At 34.8% G+C, this 26,727-nt stretch overlaps 3 protein-coding genes across 7 annotated transcripts in view; all 3 read left to right on the top strand.

The window, feature by feature from the left end:
- The window catches only part of LOC136809473 (DNA-binding protein RFX2-like), a 43,097-nt gene extending 24,103 nt beyond the window's left edge, over window positions 1-18,994 (top strand). For 2 of the 5 annotated variants that reach the window (XM_067066009.1, XM_067066010.1), the window contains exons 2-9: window positions 3,511-3,953; window positions 4,818-4,878; window positions 11,978-12,254; window positions 16,267-16,448; window positions 16,645-16,978; window positions 17,166-17,519; window positions 17,787-18,020; window positions 18,214-18,994. In XM_067066009.1, the coding sequence (XP_066922110.1) occupies window positions 3,527-3,953; window positions 4,818-4,878; window positions 11,978-12,254; window positions 16,267-16,448; window positions 16,645-16,978; window positions 17,166-17,519; window positions 17,787-18,020; window positions 18,214-18,693 (2,349 nt within the window). In that variant the 5' untranslated portion in view covers window positions 3,511-3,526 and the 3' untranslated portion in view covers window positions 18,694-18,994. Of the gene's footprint in view, window positions 1-3,510; window positions 3,954-4,817; window positions 4,879-10,176; window positions 10,865-11,977; window positions 12,255-16,266; window positions 16,449-16,644; window positions 16,979-17,165; window positions 17,520-17,786; window positions 18,021-18,213 lie in introns of those variants that run through there. The other 3 variants (XM_067066007.1, XM_067066008.1, XM_067066011.1) reach the window with 2 other exon arrangements.
- A 1,639-nt stretch (window positions 18,995-20,633) lies between these two features.
- LOC136809534 (C5a anaphylatoxin chemotactic receptor 1-like) lies at window positions 20,634-21,518 on the top strand. Its single transcript, XM_067066074.1, has one exon. The coding sequence runs from the start codon at window positions 20,634-20,636 to the stop codon at window positions 21,516-21,518; it is 885 nt and encodes a 294-aa protein (XP_066922175.1).
- A 1,435-nt stretch (window positions 21,519-22,953) lies between these two features.
- LOC136809471 (ras guanine nucleotide exchange factor R-like) lies at window positions 22,954-26,686 on the top strand. The gene is made up of 2 exons (XM_067066005.1): window positions 22,954-23,059; window positions 23,247-26,686. Exon 2 carries the CDS (start codon window positions 23,247-23,249, stop codon window positions 26,166-26,168), a length of 2,922 nt encoding a protein of 973 aa, XP_066922106.1. The 5' UTR covers window positions 22,954-23,059; the 3' UTR covers window positions 26,169-26,686.
- The last annotated feature ends 41 nt before the right edge of the window (window positions 26,687-26,727 follow it).

Genomic DNA, 26,727 nt, shown 5'->3' with positions numbered 1-26,727 from the left:
CGGATTTAGCGGATTTGACGGAAATCCGCCAAATTAAGTTCCCGCCAAAATTTCTTTTTTCCGCCATCCGCCAAATTAAATTCCCGCCAAATTAAACATTTTGAAAATATGATCTCTTTTAAGGTGTTTTGCTATTTTTTCGCTGTTTTTACGCCATCTTAAGGTTAAATTTTCAAGCGACCGCCAAATTAAATTCCCGCCAAAATTTCTTCCTTTAAGGTCGTTAGTTTCCCTCCATTGATGCAAGTTACCCGACTTCACGGTATGTCTTAAAGAAAGCCAATTTCCAATTGAGTGAGATAAAAAGAATGATAGAGAAAATCCTAGTCGAATCCTATTTCTCAATCAAAGCGCAATTGAATCTGAAAATTGGGGTAATTTGCGAATGAGATTTGATGTGGTTTAATAATCAAAGTTCAATCAGTCAATTGCCTTTGGTGGTTCTATTCTTGCCTCTGGTGAAATCCTAAGGTCACGGCTCAAAACCATATGAAACCATGGAAATAAAAAAGCATTTCAATGTTAGCAAAGAAAAAGAACACAAAAGAGCATTTAGGGGAAAGGTAATTTTAGGCAATGAATCAACGGATCCTGCACTAATGTACTTCCCAGTTTTCTCAAAGGTAACGAATAGAGCCCGGCAAGTGAGAGGTCGTGGGTTCAATCCCCACTCGATTCGTTACCTTTGAGAAAACTGGGAAGTACATTAGTGCAGGATCCGTTGATTCATTACCAATAAGTAATACGCACTTGATTCCACACAGTAATTTTAGCCCTTTACAAGTTATTTTTTTCAAGAATTTTTTAGCTGTTAGGAGGAAGGGGGAGGTCGTTAAAAAAATTTTGCTTTTGTCAATAGCCCCTAAGCATTCCAACAACTTTCATCAAATGATCTGCTGCAGCTAAGTTCTACCACATTTAACGTTATTTGAGGATTGAGATGAGTTTAAAAAAGCCACCCCCTGTGTTCCAGCACAGGCAAGCACAGGTGGAAAACTTTAATCTGGCTATCATTTTCTCAAGCAAAAAGGATGCAATGCGATTTTAACTTAACGATAGTGCCGCGGATCATCAGTTGATAGTATTCGATTATCATTATATATCCCTTTATTTTCATTTCTAATAACTTTTGCCAAAAAAAAGGAGAAATACATGTATTTTTTTATCTATTCTATTCACACAGATTCACATACTGAATTTGAAAGAGATTCTATGTGACATTTTTTTTTGCAAACTTCAAAAAATCGATTTTTGTCCTGCTTTTGTGAGACTTTAGTTTGAGTTCTTGTGTGCAGCATTGGGCACAAAGTTTAAATCTGCGTTTCCTGTAAATTTCATAAAAAGAGATAGGGCTATACTGGCAGACTGAAGTTTGCAGGTCAGAATTTAAAATTTAAATTTCAATAGGCCTTTACATTGGGTTTGAATTTTGTGCCAAAAACAGCCGTTTATAAGATAGCCAATCAGATTCCCATATTTCACACCAAAACAATAATGTCACGTGAACATTTGTTTAACGACCAATAGAATTCTGCATCAGGATCCTGTATCTTCATTAATACTTGGCCTACTACTGTCTTTCCTCTGTTTTTCTGTTAAGTCTAATACACAAGTCAAAATTCTTTTATATAAACAGTGTAGGCCAAGCCTTTCAGCTATGCGCAGGAGTGTAACATCCCCTGATTTTTAAAAGTATAGTCTAATTGCAGCCTATTTTGGGCAGTCATGCTAAAAAAGACGAGAGAAAGTATAGCTTTCTTGTAATATCCATCTGTATCCATGGCAAAGATAATACAGAAACAGAATGACCGACTGGATTTTGTTTCAGTCGGACACAATGTCCAAGAGACTAAAAATATTTATTTGCAGCCCTAGAAGCCATATTTTGGTTTGAACAGAAATTTGGCTTGAACAGAAATTTGGCTTGCTCAAATCAAAACAATAAAATCCCATTTACAGTAAAGCAAAAAACTCTGCCCACTGCATTTCCACTGAGTAAACATTCAAATCACTCCAGGGAAGGGAAATGTTTTTCAAATTTCAAGAAATTTAATTAGCTTACTTTTGCAAAAGAAATTATCAAGATGCCCTCTGCTCTTTCTTGAGAATTTGAAAATGAGTGCTCACAGGAACACCTTTTAAAACTTCTTTTCTGCAGCACTATAAATCTTTTTACCAAAGTTAATAGAATCCAAAGCCAACTGGAGACATCTGTTGGCCTGAAATTTTTAGCATCGTCCCCTGTAATAGTTTAGCTTCCACTGGAATGTACCATGTGCACTGATTAGAGTTTGTTACAGCGACCTACTTTTTTGAGGAAATTGAAATGTGCTTTTAAAATGCAAATTTTTCCATAGAATATTTTTAAAACGCTTTTTCAATGCTAACTTTGAAGGTTCATTGACTTGCAAGTGGAAATTGAACCTGTGTCAACTGTGCAGCAAACACTGTCTTTAGGGTTACTCTAGTAATCCGACCTGAGATCAGATCATCATTGTTTTTTGCAAACCACACCGAAGCTCTAAATGGATGTGTGAATACAAACGATTTGATGAATAATAAGATATAATAATAACAAATCTCAAATTTGCAAGGAAGTGGAATGACAACACAAATCATAATTATATTATAAAGTTTGTTGTGATGAATCATTTTTTCAGGATCTCAAGATTTCAAAAAAAAATTACCTTGTTTTGCCCTACTACCCTCTAATATAGCCCAGGGAGAAATAAAATACCCTAAAAAATGCCAGAATTCTGTAGGGAGGATGTCCTTTATTAGACATTCACTTGCAGAAAACTGTTCAACTTCTTGAGTTGTACTTCTTAATAAACCCTTATTTATTGTTAATGTTTTGATAAACGCGGTTGTTAGGAGTCTACATTCCTAGTAACCAGATAAAGGGTTAATTTGAAATACATTTGTTTACTTTATTGCTTACACGTTTTTTTTTCAATTCATGACAAGGTCATATAACTTTCTGGCTTCTTTTTTTATTTGATCTCTTTTCCTTTATCTTGAATCCGTTCTCCCTCTTCCTTCCAATTTTGTTTGTTTGATTTGCCAAGATTGTCAATACCCATTACATCTTCGAAATGAAAAATAATTTTCTTTAAAAATGACCTAGGAATATGTTTGCATTTTCTTAATCCTCATATAGCATAAGTATAGGGTGTTTAATATATTCTGAAGACTAAAACCCTGTCAGAACTTTTTTAATAATTTCAGTAAGATTGAGTGCCACCATTTAAATCCTAAGGAGAGTCTTTAATAATGGTGCCTCAAAAAGATTGGAAATATTTCTTCCCTTTTCTGATTGAAACAAACCAATGTCTAATCTCTTTGGATTTCAAAATAATTTTGAAACTTCACTTATTTTTTCTAAGCTATTTTTTTCTAAGCTAATTTTTTCCTGTTAAATAAAAATAAGTTTGGTTGAGAAACTTCTCTTATAACTTTTCTTGTAATACTTCATTCTTTTTCAAAAATTTCTTATTCTATTTTTTATAGAGCTTGTGGTTGAACAATGGGTGACCAAACGCCAACAACAACCAAGATCACAGCACCAACATCTGTGGCAATGCAGAAAATTGCTTCTCTACCTTCGCTTGCGGCTAGTCTGATCTCCCCTGCAGCTGTCGCTAAAGCTTCCATCTCAAAACCGGCCACATCAACAGCATCTTCCACTATTGGTCAACAAATTGCTTTATTGAACAACTCTGGTGCAAATACCAATATCTTGATCAAGACGACAAAAACAAACAGCAGTGGACAGCCAACTTATGTTGCAATAAGCATCCCTACTCAGAACACATCTACCTCTCCTGGGCAGAAGCAATCCTTCCCGTTAGCAATACATCAGTTAAAAATTAAACAACAACAACAACAACAACAACAACAAACTCAGCAACAAGACGATGAAGAAAAAGAAGTCAAAGCTGAGAAGACCGCTGGTAAACAAAGCCATTGAAATATGCTTTCAAAGTGTTTTCAAACTCAAACTTTTCGTTAATACTTTTTCTCCCTCTATCCAACTCTTCTTCTCTCCATACTTGGATTCATTTCCATTTTCCGAAGATTATTCCGATGGATTCATACCCTTTTTCTGAACATTATTCATGATGGGCTTCATTTTATTTTTGCTTGTTTTGTTTGTTTCCCGATAGCTCCATTCAGAATTGCAGTGACAGTGTATTGCAACTTTTCTGTCTGTAGATGGTAATTCGTCCAGTTGAGATACAAACACACGTTTTCCGTCTTGTCAGAGGGTTTTTGGGTCAAATGACCCACAAAACCAAATATTGATAATGATTTCCTTTCAAATTCATGAAACATAGTTGCAACACTGGAATTAGCAGCTATGCTATGTACAGCTTAGCTATTTGGTTTGTTGATTAACTATAAAATCTGAAAAGAATTGGCTTGAAGATGTTAATTTGCCTTACATGTAGATTGATTAAGTGCGAGAAAGATTTAGTCAGCTTTTAAGTTAGGTATTTTAAATTAGAGTATGGTAGTGTAATAAAATAATTTTTTAACATGAAATGAAATTATTATATTAATGATTGAGGCATAACTAAGCAAACCAATAAAACCATGTGCAACCAAATCAAAATAAAACAACCAACTAAACAAATAACTCCAAGGACTGTCTTGGAAATTTATTCAAGCCTTTTTATGTGAATTTTCCCCAACTGGAGAATCTTGTTTTTCTTAGGAAAATTAGCTGTTGAGTTTTTGAAATCCAAAAATTATTTTTTTACCATAGTCAAACTTTTGATGGTTTCATGATGACATTTCTTTTGGTTCTTTTTTAGGATATCCTTCAACTGATCTTGGACAAAGCTACACATCTGATCAAGCAAGCTCCCAAGCAATGTAAGTCATTCCTTATTACCTCTTATAGCTAGTCATCAGGCAGTGTGAAAATGCGATCTAAGAAGTATAACTTCTGTAATGTTTCTGGTAATATTTTTGAGCCTTTAGATGTAAGGAGAAATTGAGAAACCACAGATATAGTTCCTTTGGGTCCTCCAGGGGGTTTAAAGGTGTGGTCGAAATGTTTACAATGTTACAAATCATTTTAAGAAACTTATTTCAAGCTCAAACGAAGCGTACAACTAAGTAGAATAAGATTTAGTCAAGGCAGAGGTTTTCTGATTAAGAAATTTTGCGTAATATGACGTCAGTCTGCGCCAGTACTTCTTAAAGATTTTAGTTTTTCGGCCAAAAAAATGATGAGAAAATTTTAGATACTGAAAATTTTTAATGATTTTATCAAAAATTATTAGAATTTCAATTTTTATAATAGCTCAAAATCAAGGTATTTTGCAATTAGATCAGATTTGATAAAATTTCAAGTTTTCAACCAAAGTTTAAATTTAGCATAAATTAAATTTTGCAACTTGGCTAAATCTGTGAGCCAAGTAATGTCAAAACCTTCTGGATGCTTTTTACTGAGTTAAAGAAATGGGTTGAAATAATTTTGAAGTTGAAGTGAAAACGAAGTTTCGGAAAGCTTGAAAATGACCCTTAAAATGAGCACCTTGTGGCTAGAATGAAGAGATTCAAGGAGCTTCTGAGGAAAACTGGTGTAGAAAGATTTGGAATTTGACAATTTGAATTTGAATGAATGATTGATTTGAATGCTCTGATATTAAAGGTGTTCTTTGTTCAGGTCACTTCAGTTTAATGTCCAATCCATTATTCACTTAATTGAGTTTTGATTATTGTAGAGGAAGAAAGGGAAAGTTCCAGCTCTAAGTCTGTCTGGTATCTAGCCCATAATGTAATGGCCTCAAAAGTGCTGGATTTGATTAGATGTCTTGAGAAGTCTCTACTAGCGTTATATTAAATGTGTATGATATTTGAGTAGTCTATTTCAAATCGTTATACACGTTTTTTTTTTATAAGAACAAACTATATAAGAACATAAGGCTTCGAGGCCCAAAAATCTAAGAACATTCTAAGAACATACTAAGGCTTTGGAGACTTAAAAACATGCAATTTCTTAAGAAATTACATCAAAATGCTCAAAAAATGCTGAAAATAAGAACATTTTAAGAACATTTTTAGGCATCAAATCCAAAAAACTAAGAACATCCGAAGGCTTCGAAAATTTTTGATGTTCTTATAAAAAAAAAACGTGTAGATCATGAAGTCTTCCTCTTTGTCTCTCTTTCTGTCTTATTTTTTAAGCAAGTCCTAACACTAGTAACCTAAAATTTAGCTAAAAACGAAGTCACTTATTTTGAAAAGCTTTTTTCCTGTCGTCTACTACAAACAGTGCTCAGTCTTTTTATTCATTTCTTAAAACCATTACTTGATCTGTTTTAACTAACTGAGTGTATAGAAATGTGATAAGTTCCAAAAAATGTTCAGCTATTTCTGAATGAATTATGCAAACTTCACAATTAAAAGTTCCAGTAAATCACAGTTTGTAAGACTCTTCATTCTTCTTCTTTTTTGAAATGTTGACATTACGGTTTCCATGGTAACTTTCTATAACACATGCTTGAAGTATCATGGGTGCGTTAAAAGGAGATAAGAATTTTTTATAGGAACTTTTTTTTTATGTAGTTTTTAGCATTTTCGAAAAAAACTATTTCGAAAGTTTTCTCTTTTACTGTGTTGATTCTACTTCAGCAATTGAATGGTCTTTATTTGAACATTCATCAAGTTCTTGTGCTCAGACTTTCCCTTTCGTACAATATTTGCTTTTCAAAAAATTTTCCCCTTGGGAAAGAAAATCAGAGTAGTGGTATTTCTTTTGTGCTTGTCTTGTTTGCCTCTTTTTCCTTGAAATTTGCATAAATATGATTAAAATAAAATTATAAATAAGAAAGAGACGATTCTATACAAAATATCACATTTGCAATTCTTTTTCAACCCTCTATTTCTTCTTTCTGTTCGCTGTGTCTTCTTTTTCTTTTATACAAACTGCTAGTTCTTCTTCCCTTGTGCTTCTTGAGACTTCCACTTTTCAACTGAGAGGGACTCCGAAAATTTTTTCGTTGAAAATGGTGATTGGTGAAATTTCTGTTGGGTCGCCTGACAAAAATGACTCTATTTTCCAGTAAGTTTCTTTCTTCTTATTCAGTGACGGATTCTTTGTGGCTTTTTGCATCAGTTTTTCAAAGGATTAAATGACGTTGAACTAATACCAATTTATTTTTTTAGCTTTAAGGATAAAGATTCTTGAGAGCTTATATGGATTGAGATTTTCAGCGACAGATTTTCAATTTTTATCAAATTACAACATTTGGACATCTTTCTTTTTAAATACTAATAGAGAAAAGACTGCAATTCGGCGGAATTTATCTTGGCGATTTAGCTAAGGAGACTTGAGTTGAAATAGGAGGAAAAAGGGTGTTTGAGAAAAGATATGGATCGAATTGAATACATAACAATTTAATCAAATTCGGCGAATGACCAAAAGGCTTGAACTTGGCGGGAAATAATTTTTGAATTTTTTGAAGTTTTGAGAGAAGTAGGTTTCTAAAATGTCAATGCATTAAAATTCAAAACTCTTGTGTCAAAACTTCATAGTCATTTCGAAGCTTTTAAATTCCTACAGACATTTCGAAGAAAAATAAATTGTTTGCTATGTAGTTTAATTAATAAATGAAAAAAAAAAAGAAACAGAGCTCGTTAATTAGTTCAGTAAATGTTTAATCACACTTCTCACTCACACGTGCTTCGAATTTCGGTTGTTATGGTGAATTGGTTGCTATGGAGATAAGAATGTGGAGTTAATGATTGATCATTAAAGTGTTGAAAACTTTCTTTGTTACCAAGTCGTTGATAAGCAATTAGCTACACTTTATGAAAGAGTAATTAAATGGTCATTATGCAAAAGAGAAGTTATGACATTGCATTTGGTGCGCGCATTTTTGATGTTTTGCATTGCTCGAACGAACGAGAGTTGTTGGTACAGATTTTATTGCAGAATATTCTTATTCTTGTGTTCTTTTGTGGTGGGTTGGAGGTCGACTAATGAGAAGAATCTGATTTCGTTAAACTCGGCATAGACCTTTCCAATCAATAACAGAAGTTGCTGAATTGGTTTGAAAACTTTGAATGAAAGCTATGCCAGAATTATTGGACGTGAACTTCATTACATCACGTGGAGTTGGAGGATTGAGCGGCTCCATCTTTCAACGAACTTCTCCCCCTCCGCCTTCTTCTCTCTCAACTACAACGTCTTCAACTGTATCACGTGACCAGCACGTGACCACTTGTTCACCAAATACCATCACCTCTTTACCGACTTCCACTAAATGGTATTTTTTTGTTTCATTTTTGTTTTTGGGACTATCGTTCTGGAACAGTGATTGAACTTAGGTGGTTTTCATTAATACATGAAAAGATTGATTAGGGTTAATTTTCCTGGAACACAGTCAGTTTTCTTTTTTAGCTTGCAAGTCTAAACGTGCCCAATTTCGTTCAATACGACATTTTTTTGATTGTAAAGTAATGAAAACTTGACCTGAATTTATTCTTCAACGAACGGGTATTTTTAGTTAAATTTTTAGGGGAACAATATTTAAGTTTGTTAGGGCGTGATTGTATTTGTTTCGCTCAAATTTCGTGTCTTACTTTTTGATGTTATTTGACCATTGTTACGTTCTATTGTTTGCAGAATTTTACGTATAAGACCTTTATTCATGAGAATTTAATCATCTAAACAGATTTAGCAAAAAAAATTGTTAAAAAAATCACTTTTGGTAATCGGAAAACTGCATGAAACTGCATGAAAATTGATCATCATAAGCTTTATTCAAGTGTGCAAAATATGGCCGGAAAAATTCTTAATGACCTGTCTTAATGACCTGTCCTCATTTAAGGAAAAAGAGTTAATTATTCTCTTGGTAACAAAATAATGTCTCGTCGGTTGCCATGGAAACGTATTGTTTGGTTTGCTGACCACCGTAGGAGAGGTTGATTGTACTTTTGATCGTGTATTTAAAAACTTCCAAAAAAATACCTCTTATGCTTCAGGCCATCAATATTTTTAACCGTTCTAAAGGTTGTTTTACCTTTTTTATTTTCGCTGTTCAATTTTTACGAGCCAGATTCAGGAGGGTCTGAACTTTAAAAAGTATTTTAAAATAGTCATGGGAATGCGCCCGGAATCCGGCACCGTGATTTTGATTTCTCTTATAGATAATTAAGTTGATAATTAGGTATTTAATTGGACTTTCCTTTAATAATATTTCAATTGTCCACTATTATCACGCCATTAGAGAATCGTGTGGCAAACCTTTATGTATTCGCATTATTTCTGATTAAGGTCAGATTTGTTATAATCTGAATAAGAGTTTTCGATAAGTCCTTTAGAACTTCGCTTAGGTCGAATAGATCAACGCTTGGATGGTGGAAAGGAAAGGATCCTTTCATTTCAATTTAGAACAAACTGTATAACAACATAAGGCTTCGATGGCCAAAATATTAAGAACAATTTTTAAGAACATTTTTAAGTTTCACAGGCTCCAAAACACCTGATTTCTTAGGATATTGCACAAAAATACTCATAAAACGGTGAAAATAAGAAAATGTTAAGACCATTTTTTGGCTTAAAACTCAAAAAGTTAAGAACATCCGAAAGCTGTTGTTATTAAATGTTCTTATATAAAAATAAAAAACGTGTAATTCAAAGTTGTTCCCAATCAGCCATTTTCACATAAATCAAGTATCTTATTTCTGGTTATGCTAAGTGGGGCTAGAAAGAAAGTTAAGATGGAATTTTTTGCGAGGTTTGCGGATAAGATGGTGAATTGTACATTTTGGTGGAGGGAGAGTTTGAATTGAATTGTTGATGTAGTGTGTGTGTACAAGAAACGCTGCCTTTGAATGATGAATTGCTTCATTCATATCAACAAATCAAATATTTCTTTTGATTAATAAGCAAATGGTAACCTATTCATCAAAAAGCATTGTTTATTTATGAGTTTGTTTCATCCAGGGGGTTCAGCTGTCAAAATGTTTACAAACTTCTCGACAATTCGCAAAGTTGAGTTCTTCACGGAATCTTTTCTTGGATTTTATTCCCATTTCGTCAAATTTAAAAACTTGAGCTTTTTCCAGCGTCAACTTTACGCTAATCAACTTTCAAATGCTATCAAAAGACAAATGATAATTCAATTAGTCGATCTCATCGATAATTTTTCCCTCGACTTACGGCTGTGCGGAACCCCCGTCGAATGAAATCCTAATTAGTACTATTGATTTAAATGAATAAGATTTTTGAAGCATCTTTTGATAAAATGAGGTATGATAAAAAAAAATGGGAGAGAAAGGAGTTAAGGTAATCAATGAAAAGTTTTTAGTTGCTGTTGGTTAAAAGTCAAAGGTTGCTGTGTAGTTGCAAGGGGTTTTTAATTCGTTCACCAGAGCAACTGACAGATTGGTAGTGACATTTCATTGCGGTTGACTTGACACTTTTTGTCTCATTGAGAATCTCTGTCTTCTTGACATCATCATCATTAATAATGGCTTCGTCCTCTTTCTCAACAAACGCTGCAGTCGCTGCACGTCTCAAAAGTGAAGCCGTCCTCGATCGGAACACACTCGATTACGCGACTGCAGCATCGGTGGCTGGTAAATATCGACCCGATAATGATGATTATCGGGGATTATCGAGGACAAACCCGAACGGTGATTTTCGATCGGAGCCTGATTTTAGGGCGTCGCAAACCCCTTATCCTGGTGATTACCGAATGAGGGATGATTTTCGTTCTTCCGATCTCAACGTAGGGAAGGATGCTGATTTTTCGGCCAATCGAGGTCCCGTACCGGTGGGTTCGGGGCCGAGTGCCGGCGGGTACCCAGCTCATTTTTGGAATTACGGAGCTAGTGGGAAGAGGTAAGAAAGTTAGTAATGAAAGAAAATGGAGAAATTAAATATTTAACTCGTTTCAATCTTGAATCTGATTTCTTTCTCATCGTGATGAATAGACTGAATGGCCTGAATAGAGTTCGTTTGATATTTTGTTGTACGACTTTTTTTGTGAATTTTAAAAGTGAGTTTCATTTGTGAAAGAGTCTGTTACTAAGACACAGAAAGGCGTTGTTAAGAACTGTGAAGTGAAGATGCTGAACAAATATGCTTCAATGTTTACTGCCAAACGGTATTCTTCATTCTTCTTTTCGTTTGTGTAATAAACAACTTCTAAATGGTCTTGTTTACGTAAATAGTAGGGTATGATTTAAAATACTTCTTTAGGCATGCATATTGTTACTACAAGTAGTTTTAAAGCATGAATTTAAGTGTTTTTATGGCTCAGGCATCACCGCTTTCTTATCGCTAAGGAAGCTTTAATGTTCGTAAGATTAAAGCTGACATGTCAGAAAAAAAGTTTAAAGTGCGCTCATTTTTCTTTCGTTCCTTTGATTGATGATGTTCGACGAAATGCTCTTTTTATTAGCTTAATTAACGGCGTCGTCAAGGTGATTACTGGTTGCTATGGTGAATAAGATAAAGGTTGACACGCCATTAATTTAGCGCAGCGAGAGAGCCAGTGAAAAGGAAAAGAAATGCGCTCTTTTTTGATTCGTAAAGGAAATTATGGACATTTGTTTTTGTGAAGAGGAAGTCAAGCTACCTCAATTCTTGCTCTCTAATACCGTCTGATATGTTACTCTCCGTTGCTAAGCTACCGCAAACGGTCGTTAGGTCGTTAATGACATATTTCCATAAATAAAAGGTTTTGTTTAGAGATGACCTTGATTAGAATGTTTCATCTTTGTTGTGTCAAAACAACTTTGCTATGATTTATAAGAGCAGGAAAAAAGGTGTCTCCTGGGATCTTAAACAAGAAATACTTAACTTCCATAATTCGATTAACTGGGTGAGAAATAGTAATATTGATAGTATGCTTAAATTATCGGTTGCATGGATATTTTAAAAGTTAACATTTTTTAACAGTTGTAATGATAACATTAAGCTTACATCTTTCTTTTCTTCATCTTTTTGCAGGGTCAGCAGTTTTCCATATGGTGCAGGGGGGACTGGTAATGAGTCGATGTACTCTCAACAATCCAATCTTCACACGTACATGGACAGCCATGGAAATGCTTCACAAAACCAAATGTTCCAGTCCTACTCCGCTCAAGGTGGTCATCCAGGCTCGATGGGGTTAGGCGTCAGTCCACAGGCTATTGGTGTGGCTCAACAAGCACAATACTTGCAACCAGGACAAGCAGCAAGCCAACGTGTTCCCATCTCACACACAACACGTGCCTCGCCTATCACTGTAAGTAAACTGAAGATGTTTGTTTCTTCGAAATACGTATTTTGAAACCTTTGGATGTTTTTAGCTTTTTGAGTTTTAAGCCTACAAATGTTCTTAACATGTTCTTATTTTCACCATTTTGTGGGTAATTTTGCCCATTTTCCTTAAGAATTGGATGTTTTTATTCTAAGATATTCTAACTTGTTCTTAATATATTGGCCATCGAAGCCTTACGTTCTTGTATAGTTTGTTCTGATAAAAAACGTGTAGCTGTTAAACTCTCTTTCGATATCCCTTACAATACTTTTTGAGGATGATCGAGTGGTGAAAATTTTTGAGTTTAATTTACGCCTGAGAACGACTTTCTCTACTTTAAATTGTGCAACTGAGAGAGGACGCTTTGAAGAAATTGATCGTCAATAGTTTCCTCATCGTTTTCCGTTATTTATCTTTTACACTTGTTCTTTTTTTTTTTTTTTTTAGTAGCATAGTATTTGCAATGATAAAAAGATCTAAAAATAGTACAACGTAATTTTGCTAATATTGATGATAAAGTAAAAATCTTTCCTAAACTAAAAAACATTCGCAGGAGTAAGAAGAAGACATTACTGTCTTTTCACCTAACCCCTTGAAGCGAAGTTTGTTTATTTACAGACTAAGTAGTGAAAAAAGTATAAATGTAATATAGTTTATATAATAATAAAAAAAGGAAGGAGTTGAAGATAAAATTATTAACAAAGAGACATTTCGAGTTTTTACGATAGTATTAAAAATATTTCTCAATGTCAAGATTCATTATATATTTTTTAGTTGATTTATTGAAACATAATTTAGATTTTTCTGTACAGGATTTTTTGAGTTCTTTGCTAAGAACATTATTCCACATGAATGGACCCCGGTATTTGATTGCAAACCTTTTTACGGCTAATTTCGCGTCCTGTATTCTAAAAGCATTCTTTGAATATCTTGTTTGATATTTGTGTGATATTGTCGGGAATTGGGTTAAAAACGCTTTTGGGCAAGTCTTGGTTTTGACACTACCCATAAAAGAAATTGTTTGCAAGATATTTAATTGATAAATATTAAGTGCGCCCAATTCTTTGAAACGATGACTAATCGGAGCAAATTTTGTTTACACCCAAACATAATGCGCAATGCATGTTTTTGTTTACTATAGAGTTTTTTAAGACTAGTTTTAAAAGTACTACCCCATATTATGTTGCAATAGTTAAGGTAGCTATGAATGAAAGCAAAGTATAGTTTTTTTAAGGAATCTATGTTTAGTACCTGTTTAGCTTTATATAAGACACCTATATTTTTAGAGATTTTATTTTCGATGCTTGATATATGTTTATTCCAGTTTAGAGACTCATCAATTATTACTCCAAGAAAAGTTGTATCATACACACGTTTAATTTGAGTATTATTTATATAAAGAGATGGTAACCTTAGGGGTAGGTCATCCACTTTATTTCGTTTGCAAAATAATATATATTTGGTCTTTTTAACATTTAAGGATAGTTTATTGGCAATAAACCACTCGTTTATAAGGGTTAATTCATTATTTACGATTTCGAAAAGTGTTTTTAGATTTTTGTTTGAGCAGAATAAGTTTGTGTCGTCAGCAAACAGTATAAAGTCAAGTATGTTAGATGCATTGTGGAGGTCGTTCACGTAGATGAGAAAAAGTAGTGGTCCTAGTATGGATCCCTGTGGGACACCACACTCAACTGCTTTTGGTGTTGTAGTCAAGTCTCCGTATGATACACATTGTTTACGTCCTGTCAAATAGTTTTTGAACCAGTCTAAGTTTTTGTCAGTTACTCCGTATCGTTCAAGTTTAGCAGTCAGTATGTTATGGTCAACAGTATCAAAGGCCTTTGATAGGTCAATGAAGACACCAATAGTGAATTCATTTTTTTCAAAAGAGTCAGCAATCCCGTCTATTAGTCCTAGTAGTGCATGTTCTGTAGAGTGTTTTCGTTGAAAGCCGAATTGTTTTTGGTATAAGAGTTTATTAGTTGTTAGATATTCGTAAAGTCTGTTGTACATAATTCTTTCAAGTAATTTTGAAAAACAAGGTAGGACTGAAATTGGTCTGTAGTTTCCCGGTTCGTCTTTTTCGCCACTTTTAAAAATAGGCGTTACTTTTGCTATTTTCATGTCGTTTGGGAAAGTCCCCTGTTTTAGAGAGAGATCAAAGATGTGGTAAAGACAAGGTTTTATTATCTCGTATGCATTTTGCACTACGTTGGTATCAACATCATCAATGCCTGGACTTTTGTTGGATTGTAATGATTTGAAAGCTTGGTCAAGTTCTTCAATTGTCAAAGGTTCAGCAGACATATTTTTATCATAGTCTTCAATGTAAGATAACACGTCCTTATTAGAATTAGGTATTTTTGACGCCAGGTTTTTACCTATCGAGGAGAAGAAATCGTTGAAAGTTTCAGCTATGGCGGGTTTTTGACTGAGAATTCGATTTTTGTATTTTAATTCTTGTGGAAATTGTATAGCTGATCTCGACCTTCCGATTATGTCTTTGATGATATTCCAGGTTTGTTTTGAATTCCCTTGGAATTTAATAATGCGTTTTGAATAATGATCTTTTTTGGCTTTCTTTTTAATTTTTTCAAAAACCTTTTTGTAAGTTTTATATGCTATTTCATTATCATAAGTTTTTTTGCTTAAATATTTATCATAAAGTTTTTGTTTTCGCTTGGAAGATTTTATTAAGCCTTCGGTCATCCATGGAAAATTCAGTGTTTTTGGTTTGATCGTGATCTCTGTTTTTGGAAAAGTTTTGTCATAGCATCTTGTGAAAATTTCTTTGAAAACATGATAAGAATGTTCTGCATGATTGGTTTCTGTTACAAGTTCCCAGTTCATAGTTTTTAACGAATCACAGAATTTTTTGATTGATTTTTTGTCAACAAAACGTTTAGAAAAAATCATTTCGTTTTTGAATGTTTCTAAATTTTTTTGACAGATGAGAAAGTTTGGGAAGTGGTCAGATACGTCACACTTGATTACACCTGTGAAGTTATTAGTGATGTCATTTGTAATAATATTGTCGATTAATGTTATTGTGTTTGTTGTAATTCTTGTCGGCTTATTTATTGTCGGTACAAGGTTATGTTGAAGAAGAGTATTTACAAAGTTTTTAACGTGTTTACTAGTTTCACAGTGAAGAAGGTTTAAGTTGAAATCACCTGCTATATAAATGCTTTTGTTGTTCAGATTCTTATTAGCGATGTGGTTTTTTAAATGTTGTTTAAATTTTTTTAAATTACCCGAGGGTTGCCTATATACACAAGAGATTATAATATTTTGGAGTTTGTTTATTAATTCTATTGTTAAGATTTCACAATCGTTATCATTCACACTAAGAGTTTCATTACGTTTATAATTGAGAGATTCGTGCACGAAAATACACAAACCTCCCCCTTTCTTATGTGGTCTAGCTTGGTGTAAAACTTTATACCCCGGAATAGAATATTTAGAGAAGCTCTTTTTGCTTTGATTTTCTTCGCTTTTCGCTTCATCCTTTTTACACCAGGTTTCAGTGATGCAAATGATTTTGAAATTGAAATTTAGTTGTTTCAAAAGATATTTAAAATCGTTAAAGTTTTTTGAAATACTTCTGATGTTAAGATTAAGAATAGAAAAATCCTGATTCAAATTAGTGATCTTATTTTTTGTTTCGTCGATCGATAAAAAAGATGTCTCATGAGTAAAGTTTTCGTAAAGATTAGCATCAGGATCATTAGAGTCGCTTAGAGTAAGCATTTGATTTTCATTTAAGAGGGAGAAAGTAGGATTGCTCATGGTTAGTGTACGATTTTATCAATAAAAAGTGAAGAAAGAAATTTAAACGAAAAAAGGGAAATTACCGTTGAGGTGGTCTAAAATCTCTAACAAAGAGTTTGTCGTAAACAACTTTGGCAAATTTTCCATCGTCCCTTGCTTTTTTCATCTGTTTAAAAAGTTCTTGAAAATGCGTCAATTTTTCTTCTTCTCCCTGATCCTCCAGGTGCAATGGTTACTGGAAAATTATGAAACATCTGACGGAGTAAGTTTACCACGAAGCACCCTCTACCATCACTATCTCCGTCATTGCGCCGAAAACAAAATCGACGCCGTCAATGCAGCAAGTTTCGGGAAACTCATTCGCTCCGTTTTCGTGGGATTGAAAACCAGACGTCTCGGCACAAGGTAATTATTTCTTTTCATAACATTTGAAGTTTTATGCTATTTCGTAAAGCTTTTGTGAAAATATGCTTGAAAGTAACGTGAAATTATGCTTGGTATTGAAATTTGGACGTGAACTTTTTTTGTTTCATAAGCTTTCTTAACCAATCAGTGTCCATTTTTCACCTTTTCATCATTTGTAATTGCTTTTATTCTTCAGAGGAAATTCCAAATACCATTATTATGGCATTCGTGTCAAACCCAACTCACCCTTGGCTCGCATCACCGATGATACCCATGTTGCATTGCGCGCAACCCCTACAAGCTCCAAACGCTCCATGGGCTCTAATAATTACGATGAAGAAAGGCGGACTGAGGGTGCCGCCAGCAATGCGGAGGATTCAAGCGCCCTTTCGGCCCATCAACAATATTTGGGAGATGTTGGGGATGGTTTGCCAGAGGGTCCTGTCATCGATCTCACGGAACCCCTTCCTGAAGGGTTAAAAAAAGAAGATGTTATAACGTTTGGAAATTATTACCGCAGCCATAGTGAGGTAGGGAAACTTTTCCTTTTTTCAAGTTCCAAGAATAAGTTTTCATGTTAATTTGAAACGAACCCAACGATTATCTTCTGTTTTGAAGGAAAATTATCAAAATAGTAAACTGTTCAAACTGTTGTCTCTTAAAAAAAATTAAATGAAAAGGTCCAAACACATAACCAATTGTTAACCTTTTCTTTAGGCTTTGTTGGAAGTGATCAGCACTTTACAGTTCGATTTGGTGGAAGCTCTTTGGCAATCCTTTTACAAGAGTCCGGCAGCCGCCAACAAAGCTGACAACGGAACTTTGGATAACAACGAGTTCAATATCACTAAGAATGACCTCATCACTTTCTGTAATTACAAACCTGTCCAAGTTTTCATCAAAGAGACCGATTACATTTTGTATCAGAAACTGGTCGGTGTTTTGGTTCCTGATGTTTTGAGAGCTGTGCCAAGTGCATTGACGCAAATCGTTCGTAATTTTGCAAAGAGTCTGGAGAATTGGTTGGTTGGAAGTATGTCTGAAATGCCAAAAGAAATCTGCAATGTTAAAGTGAGTGCTTGAATGCTGAATAGTTAATACTTGGTTAATTTTTGAGTCAGGGTTGAACAGTCATTAACTTCTTTCACTAGCTGATTTCGGATGTTTAGAAGAGGAGGCTTGTTTGACTACAAATATTCAAATTTTTAAAATCAATGTACAATCTTGAATGAACAAAACTTGAAATTGGAAAACGTTTCTTGGAGAAAAGAAAGAAGCAATCTCTTGTATTTACTCTATTTTCTCTAAAACTCTCGATAACTTTTAACTTCCATTCAGGTTGCAGCTGTTAGTGCTTTCTCCCAAACTCTTCGACGATACACATCGCTCAACCATCTCGCGCAAGCCGCGCGGGCGGTCTTACAGAACTCGCAGCAAATCAACCAGATGTGGAACGATCTGAACAAAGTAGACTTCAACAACGTTCAAGAACAATCGTCATGGGTTTGCCAATGCGATGAATCTCTCATCGCCAAACTCGAACAAGACTTCAAACAAACTCTCGCTCAGCAGGTAAACGATGATTGTTTTCTGTATAATCTTTATTCGTTCTCCGCTTATTGAGCGTTCCCAAGTCTATAAACCAATTATAAAAAGTGATGAAATTTTAGTTTTTTATCTCTTCATTCAATAGGCTGATTATGAATTACAAAAACTCTTTACTGACAAACAAAGTCTTGATGAATATGTCCTCTCTTTTTTTCAGCATTCACTGGAACAATGGGCCAAATGGTTGGAGTCGGTGGTTGCCATGGTATTGGAGCCTCACCAGGGACAAGAGTCGTACCCAAAAGCCGCTCGTAACTTCTTATTAAACTGGTCTTTCTATTCTTCAATGATCATTCGCGATTTGACGCTACGTTCGGCGGCGTCTTTCGGTTCGTTTCATTTGATTCGTTTGTTGTATGACGAATACATGTTTTATTTGATCGAACACAAAGTGGCCGCCCATACTGGCAAGTCGCCTATGTCCGTCATGGCGGAGTGTGTCGGTGGAATGACGTCATCGAGTAACGGTAACCAAGGCAACGATGATGAGGATGAATTGGACGAAAATTCGAACGACGGTTTGTCGGCACTGACGGGTGGAGATGTCTTGAAGGCTGGTGCCAATCTCACGATGTCACAAATTAACGAAGGCATGGAGCCAGCTGCTAAGAAACTAAAACCTGATCATTTGGGTTGAACTATTGCTTTATATTTTATAATTTTATTTTTTTGGTAAAATTTGAAACAATTTTAAAAAGATGTAGAAGCATTGTACATATTATATTTAGATTTTTTTCCTTTGATGACAATTTTTTTTTTGGTTTGTTCTTTTGTCATCAATTATTATCATTATCATTTGTACAAAATTTTCCTTTTATCTTGATCAATTTAGATTTGTTTAAAATGTTATTTGTGAAAATTATTGACAATTTTTTTGAATAGAAATTTTACGTCAATCATATTATTTGGGTAAAGACATTTTTCAGAATAAGACAAAATTTATCTTTTCCAATTTTTTGTCTGAATCAAACGAGTGAGACCAGTAACTAGTATAAGAATATACTTCATTAACAAATTGGCGAAATTCTTATAAATAATTGTTAACAGTGTTATTCATAAGCACAAATCATAAAATTTCTAAATTTGCAAAAAGAAAAACTTTTATTGGCAAATTCTTATAAAAAGTATCACCAGCCATGTCATTTATAAGCACCAATCAAAAAGCTCTAGTTCAATTGATTCTTACAAGACTAATTATAAGAAAACTACTGAAGATCATGATGACTATAAAAAACATTCTGACTATAATAACGCAGTTTAAAAATCACAACACGGCTCTAAAAGCCGTCCCGAGCGACGTCCTAGCACCGTAAGGTCCATAAACCAAGTGCAACGGCCCTAAATACTGTCCTGAACGACGTTTTAGCGCCGAGATCGAGGTTCCCAGCTAAAAATTGCCCGCCCAATAGCCCAGAAAATCCAGCTTTCAGCGAAATTTTCAGCTCTAAAATAAGCACTACGATGGAGTGCTTTTGTGACCATTTAAGGTAACTCTTTACACTTTAACACTCCTCCACGTTGCTTATTTACAAAATTTCATAAAAATTTTTAATAAAAAATCATGAACCTCTACGGTGGAGTGCACTTTTTACCATATAAGGAAATTTTTAAACAAAATCGCACTCCTCCACATTGCTCCTGAAAAAAATTTCAATTTTATCAAGGGTTTTGGTCACATTTTGGTTGATTTTCTGGGCGATGGAAATTTTTTTTCTGGACAAACCGTTATCGAAGCTCCATTTTTGTAGAGCGCCAGATTTGCGATCAAAGAATGAATGCTTTCAATACTTTTTCATAAAGATTCAGAAATTCTTTCGAAAATCTCAAGGAAAATTGATCGAAGGGAAGGATCTTCAGAAAATTCAGAAATTTCCAAATAAAAAAAATAAAAGATAAAAGAAAGGGAGATTTTTGTTGCGAAATAGGTCAGGTATAGTGCACACATTGTTTTCATTTCCAAAATATTTCAAAAATTAGTATTCGAAATGCAATTAATTTTAAGAAAGCACACAAAAAAAACCTTAGCTTACGAAAAAAATTTGTTTCGGTCAAACAGAAAGGAATTAACACGATTGTATTTCCGTCCGTCATTCGAAAACTTTTCTTGAAATCTCATAAATAATCATCGTTATTATATACGAATTATAAGCCAAAAATAAAAACTACGATTTTAAAATGGGGAAAAATATGTCATATATACTAAAATAAACAAAAATAAATTAAGAGAGAAAAACTGACAGACAATTTTCCAAGTAGAAAAAGTAAAAAAGAGATGAAATATTTACACCAGAAGCAGGATGTCGAGATTAAAATATGAAAGAAATTCCCCGTAAAACAGAAGAAAAGCCGATGATGTCTAAGAAGGTCTATGTTTCTCTTAGAATTTTCTAAAATTAAACCACTCAACAGATCTTTTCCAGATTGCAAATTACGTAGAACTTCATTCAATTTTTTGATTTGCCAAATTTGGCAAACGTTACGGAAGAAAGAAAAACTTTGATGATGAAACTTTTCTAACGAATAACCTGAAAGTTGAAAAATAACATTTTATCAACAGATAACTAATTCGAGGAGAGAATGGATAATTTTCGAATCATTTCGCTTTGTTTATCAATCATTGGAATTTTAGTTCACGTCGCAGGAATCGTTCTCTTGGTGACGGAACACAAAAAGAACTGGCAACGTTCAAAAGGAATCCTTCTCTTGATCAACCTCAGTGTCTCAGACATTTTATTCAGTCTGCAAAACATTGTTCGTTGCTTTCTCCAGCATTTTGAAATCGGTGACGTCATATCTCGATCCGCCATTATGGATATCATTACATACGCGATTGGGATACCATTTTATTTTGGAATGTTTTTGCTGACAATGCAACGTTTTTTGGAAGTCTATTTTCATATGAGATACTATCGGTGCTGGTTCCAAAGAAAACAATATTTGTTTTGCGTGACAACTTGGTTCACTGGAGTTGTTTTCGCGATTCCTCTCCTCGTCCTTTACGTCAAGAAAACTGTCTCCATAGCAACAATTAAGCAAGCATGTAGAATCCTATCCATGATTTTAACACTCATTGTCATTTTGGAGTTCATTTTAGTGTATTCATACATCTTTAACAAATTTCGTGCGGTCCGTTACACACGCGAACGTCACATCACAAAACGACCTCGAATTTACATCCCGTTTCTCATTGTAGCAACGTTCATCATCTTCATCAGCATTCCAGATTTCCTCTCCGTCTTCTTTCAACAATCTCTTCCCAAATTTCTATTCCTCTTCTACTATATTAACGTCATCGTGGATGCACTGATCTACATCGCGCTTAAACCGACAACGCGCGGCCGATTGAGGCGCTCGATGGAACGCCTTTCAATCTACAGAATCAACCAGACAAACATATCACAGAATGAGAATTCTATACTAAGGAACAGTAAAGAAATGGAAACGGAATCCACCGGATTGTGACTCATCATACAAAAGTAATGGACAGACAGTAAAGTTTGAGAAGTTGAGAATACGACATAAAAAGCATACCACTGGGCGAAATAAGAGATTATGATATATGAAATATGATGTTTCCAATTACATTTGTAAATATATGAAAATATGATTTTCTATATTTCCAAAGTTTAGGAGATATCATATTTCATGATATCTACAGGATTGAAATATCATATTTTCAAAATATTTTCAAATTTTGGAAATATCATATATTTGCAGGATTGGAAATCTCTTATTTCGCCCAGTGTACAACTTTGGAGAATATATAATGTATACATTCCTTTTTTTGAAGAACGCTAAAATTCTTCGATTCTTCAGAGGTTCTTAACTCTTTAGGTTTTGATCCTAAAAATGTTCTTAAAGTGTTCTTAAAGTGTAACAGTTTTTAAAAATTTAGCACAATTTTTTGCAAAGCCTTATGTTCTTCATATAAAAATATAAAAAAGTCTACATACCTTATCGGCCAAAACTTAGTCGTCCCTAAGTGACTAAATTTTGGCTTGGTGACTAAAATTAGGGCCGACTAAAAATTTATAATTAAGCTTTCCTTAACCAACCTTTTTGAATACCACATCATTACGTCCGCTACAATTCATTATTTCGTCCGCTATTATTCATTATATATTAGTCGGCCCTAAGTGACTAAATTTTGACGAAGTGACTAAAATTAGGGCCGACTAAGGTAATGTTTAGTCTGTTCGAATAATATCAAGTTCAATAGAAATTTCATCGGTTGAGATATTGCACAAGGCTGAAGTACGGTCAAGAAAAAGAACGATCTCTAGCGCTCAGAGTTCAACGGGCCAAGTACTACCCGGGGGGAGGGGGTGGTAAATTAGGCAAACATGGGTGCTGGGTATGATCGGACGATAAGGGTCGGTTTTTTTACCTTCCGAAGTCTGTTAAAGTTAATAAAAATCCAAAAATAATAATCCCTCTAAAGGTCGGGAAGTCCACGATTTTTAGGAAATTTTTTGATTTTGATTTCGAGTGTAAAAATTGTAAAAAAGTCTCTCTAAGGGTAAGAAATTTTTCAAAAATTGCACAAAAATACTCAAAAATGGCGAAAATAAGAACATGTTAAGAACATTTTTAGGCTACAAATATTTTGGATGTTCTTATAAAAAAAACGTGTACGATTAAAATTTAAAGATTGGTCGAAGTAGAAGCGAAGCTGTTAAATGAAATGTTTAAAAGCAAACAAAAAGTTTTATGATGCTTAAAATTTTGAAGAATTAATTTATATTTATTGAAATTTCTTTTTTGAAAACATGTTTGAAATGTTGTTTACGTGTAAACAGTGCACGAACTTTTTAAGATCAATGAATTCGTGTAAACAAACACCAAACTTGTTTCTGTTTTGTTAATTTTTATGAATTTAATTATTTCTGTATTACTTTTCGCGTTTCGCTTCACTTTTCATTTTAAATAGAAGAAAGAAGCCATTTTGAAATGCTGTTGAAATTTTGAAGAAATTGAAAGGATTAGAATTACCAATTGGAAAGGTAAAAGTTTTTCTCTATTTGAAAAAAAAAATAATTCCTTCTATCAGACTAGGTGGTCTTCAAAAGTTACTTCAAAAGGCGAAACCAGAAAATTTCCCATAAAGAAGGTCTAAGTGTATTCCAGGAAGTTTAACAAGCTCAAAACATCGGTTCGGTGCCTATTAATAGAAGTTTGTTTTCAATTTAGATGAAGAGCCATTGGTTGATACTCCTCTGCATTGTCTCAATCAGCCAATCACAGAGCGACTTCAATAACTTCGACCAATCAGAAAAATGGAATTACCCTCCAATTTTGCAAAGTCAAGCAGTGTCACGTGACTTTATTCAGAATGCTGTTCCAACGGAAGATGTTCCTTTCGAAAAATCCATTTCCTTTTCAGACGATAACGAAGCTCGCGAAATTCCCTCTTACCAAAACGTGACGTCAGAAGGGGAATTCCCTGGTGATTCCCCTGCCAGAGAGTTTCGTCTCCATAGTAACGTGACTGGAGGGGAATCCCCTGATTCAGAAGATCAAAGTGTTCATGATGGGGAGGATTTGCAAGATTACTCTCAAGTGTATGGAAACAAGTTATTGCCAGGTGACGTTCCGCAAAATACACAAAGCATGATTCAACAAGAGGAAAAAGAAAGTGAACTCATGAATAGCAGATTGGAATTCACCAAAAACCCTGCACCAGAAAGCGGAGGAGAACAACACAGCGAGGGAGTGCAAGAAGTTCAAGAAAACGAAGGAGCACAACTACAGCAGGCTAATGAACAACAGCCAACAACGGACGGTGTTGAGGCTAACGAGAAAGCTCAGCAGGCTGATGAACAAGCTACAAATACTGCAGAGGCTAGTGAGCAGGCCACAGGGACTGAAGAGGCTAGTGAAAGGGCACAGACTGGTGTACCTACGGAGGAGGGTTCACAAGCAGTCCAAGAGAATGGAGGAGAGCAACAAACGACCAACGATGGTGTGTTAGCAAATAACGAAGCGAAAACGATGGAAGCAGAACAAGCAAACGATGGAGTGTCACCAAACACCATGACGGAGGGTGAGGAACCTATGGGGAAATTTGTGAACGACGCAGAGAAAATCGATGGCGGCGGTGGTGTCATTGGAGAGCCACAGGAACGCTTCTTAAACAACAAAACGAACACAGATGATTCCATGGACAAATTATTGAGCGAGAACGTTTCGGTGGAGGGAGAAGGACAGCAACGCTTTTTCGTGAACAGAAATTCATCATCGAACACTAACGAAGGAGAGCAGGGAATGGAAGGCGAAGGAGAACAAACGCAGACAATGGTACAAATAAAATCAAATCAAAAAGAAGTGACTGAAAATGCAATGGTCAGAGGAAAGATTTCCACCATCAAGGCTAAAGGACAGAAAGTTGTTCAGGCTAATAAACAGACACTTCCACAGGCTAAACAACCATCACAACAAGCATCTGCTCCGTCGTCGAATAAAAAGAAACCAAAGCAAATGAAGAAAACGGACCAGCAAGATGAAATACAAACCATGGATTTGACATACCAACCAATGAAGAAACTGAAGTCTCCAAAGAAACAAAAGAAACACAAATCAACAACAATGAAAACTCAATCGGAGAACTATTTCAACTTCAGTCCAGTACCTCCCTTCAGAATCGCACCTCAAGCCAATCTCCCTTACTATCGACCATTACAAACACCTCTTGCTCAGCCTGTGTTCTACCAACAAAGTACAGCCTCCCAGCCTGTATCCTCCAAAACCCAACAGGATTTGACATCATTTCAACAACCAACATTTACGCAAGCTCAATGGAAAGATGCTTTTCAACAGTCTTTTCAACAAGAACCTCCAAAAGGAATTTTTCAACAACCCGCAACCAACAAAACAAAACAAAAATCAACGAAAATCAAACAGTTACAAAAAATTGCAACAAAAACGAAAAAGCTATCAAAATCTCCATCAAAGAGCACTGAATCAAAATTGAAGCCTGCGCCCTTAAATACAACGGACGCCACAGGACGAGGGTTCGTCCCTAATATCCTGATGAAACCATTGGTGAAATCAGTGGCCAAACTTAACCAATCAGTCGCCCACTTTGCTAAGAACATCTCGTTATCTTCAGACAACTATCAGACCAAAAGTATCGAAAAACCTTTGACCAAAAGTATTGAACAGCCTGTAACCAAATTCGTTTCACCTTTGAGAAAAATACCGCTTCTAAACAAACTCGTGCATAAAGAAAACAATGGCACAAAAAAGGAAAAAGTTTCAACTAAAAAGTCAACACAGAAACAAAACAAATCAAAAGCTTCGAAAAGGAAATCAAATTCTTGTCGTAATTACAGGGAATGCCTCGAAAAATGGTTTTCGAGATACAGTTTACGAATTACACCTTCTGTAAATACTATCGAGAAATTACGAGACTTTTTCTCGATCATTTTCAAAATGAAATACGAACAGAAACTACGAAAACAAATTGTGCAGTATATGGAAGAGTTGTCAGACCTTCGATTAATCAACTGGGCCACCATCTATAACCAACGTCCAAAAGTGGGAGATTGGCTAAATATCGATTTCCTTCGAATGCCTTTGGGAATTGAAGTCCCAGCTAACCTGAAAGAGAGTGTTATGTTCCATAGAATTGTTTTATTGAAAGGAAAGATCGATGGAATTACGGAGAATTTACGAAACATGAAAGCTGTCGAAACATCGCGAAACAAAATCAAAGATATGGAAAAGAAACGAAGCTTTTTCGAGAAAAGTTTGAACGGTTTACGAAGCAATAAAACCATTTTTACGACATATCGAAGCGAGGCTCCTTCAGTAGCTGTTTCAGGTTTTGATCGTGAATCACAAGTATGGTCGCAATGTGCACCCAAGGAAAACAAAGGTCTGTTCGCAGGTGTTTATCAAAACATGATGTCGATGAATAGTTATCAATGCGCTCTCTTCGCGTTCATGAAATGCATTCGAGATAAACAAGCATCTTCCTTTAAACGAAACGAAAAAGGTTTTGCCTCGCTTATTCAACTCCATTATGATTACGGAGCAAAACAAAACAAACTCATCCCAATTACGTCACAAAATAAATTCGATCACGAACGCTTTAACGTCCGCTTACTGTGAAAGCGCGGATAAAGTGAAGATGTCTTCAGGAAGATGGAGTCACTTATGATGATTCGGTGGAGTTCGACGGACATTACTATTGTCAGAATTACTTCGGTTGCTTAGCAACATGCGGAGAGAAATGTTTTCTTCGAGAGAGGAATCTCTTACCGGACGAAGTTGAAAGATTGACCAATTGGTTATCACGTGATCAAAAGCATTACAAAGCGGAAAGTGAACTTTGGAAGGAATGTTGCGCAGATGCGAAAAATTGTATTCCGTTGGAAAAATCGAAGGGTGAAAAAGAACTAAAAAGAGTCAAACATCATTGAATGAATGAATGAATGAATTAATTAACCTGTAAATAAAACTGTGAAGAAATATATTAGTCAGTATCATAATCGCTTAAAATAATGACCACAATTTTATGACCCAACGAACGTATGGTACTAATGATGTTGGTGCACCATTTTGGTTGCCTTGTTGGAAACATAATTTCCAATAGATCATATTATTTAAAAAACAAATATCATAAATGATTCATCCATAAATCGAAACTTTATTGTACGGGTGATGAAGG

Source organism: Clytia hemisphaerica, unplaced genomic scaffold (assembly GCF_902728285.1).
Source record: "Clytia hemisphaerica strain Z4C2 unplaced genomic scaffold, Clytia hemisphaerica genome assembly, whole genome shotgun sequence".
NCBI classification, from domain to species: Eukaryota; Metazoa; Cnidaria; class Hydrozoa; order Leptothecata; family Clytiidae; genus Clytia; species Clytia hemisphaerica.
This window is presented reverse-complemented; position numbering and strand designations above follow the sequence as displayed.

Excerpts from the sequence above, each read along its gene's own strand:
- LOC136809471 (XM_067066005.1), top strand. The coding sequence starts at position 23,247 with ATGAAGAGCCATTGGTTGATACTCCTCTGCATTGTCTCAATCAGCCAA.
- LOC136809534 (XM_067066074.1), top strand. The coding sequence starts at position 20,634 with ATGGATAATTTTCGAATCATTTCGCTTTGTTTATCAATCATTGGAATT.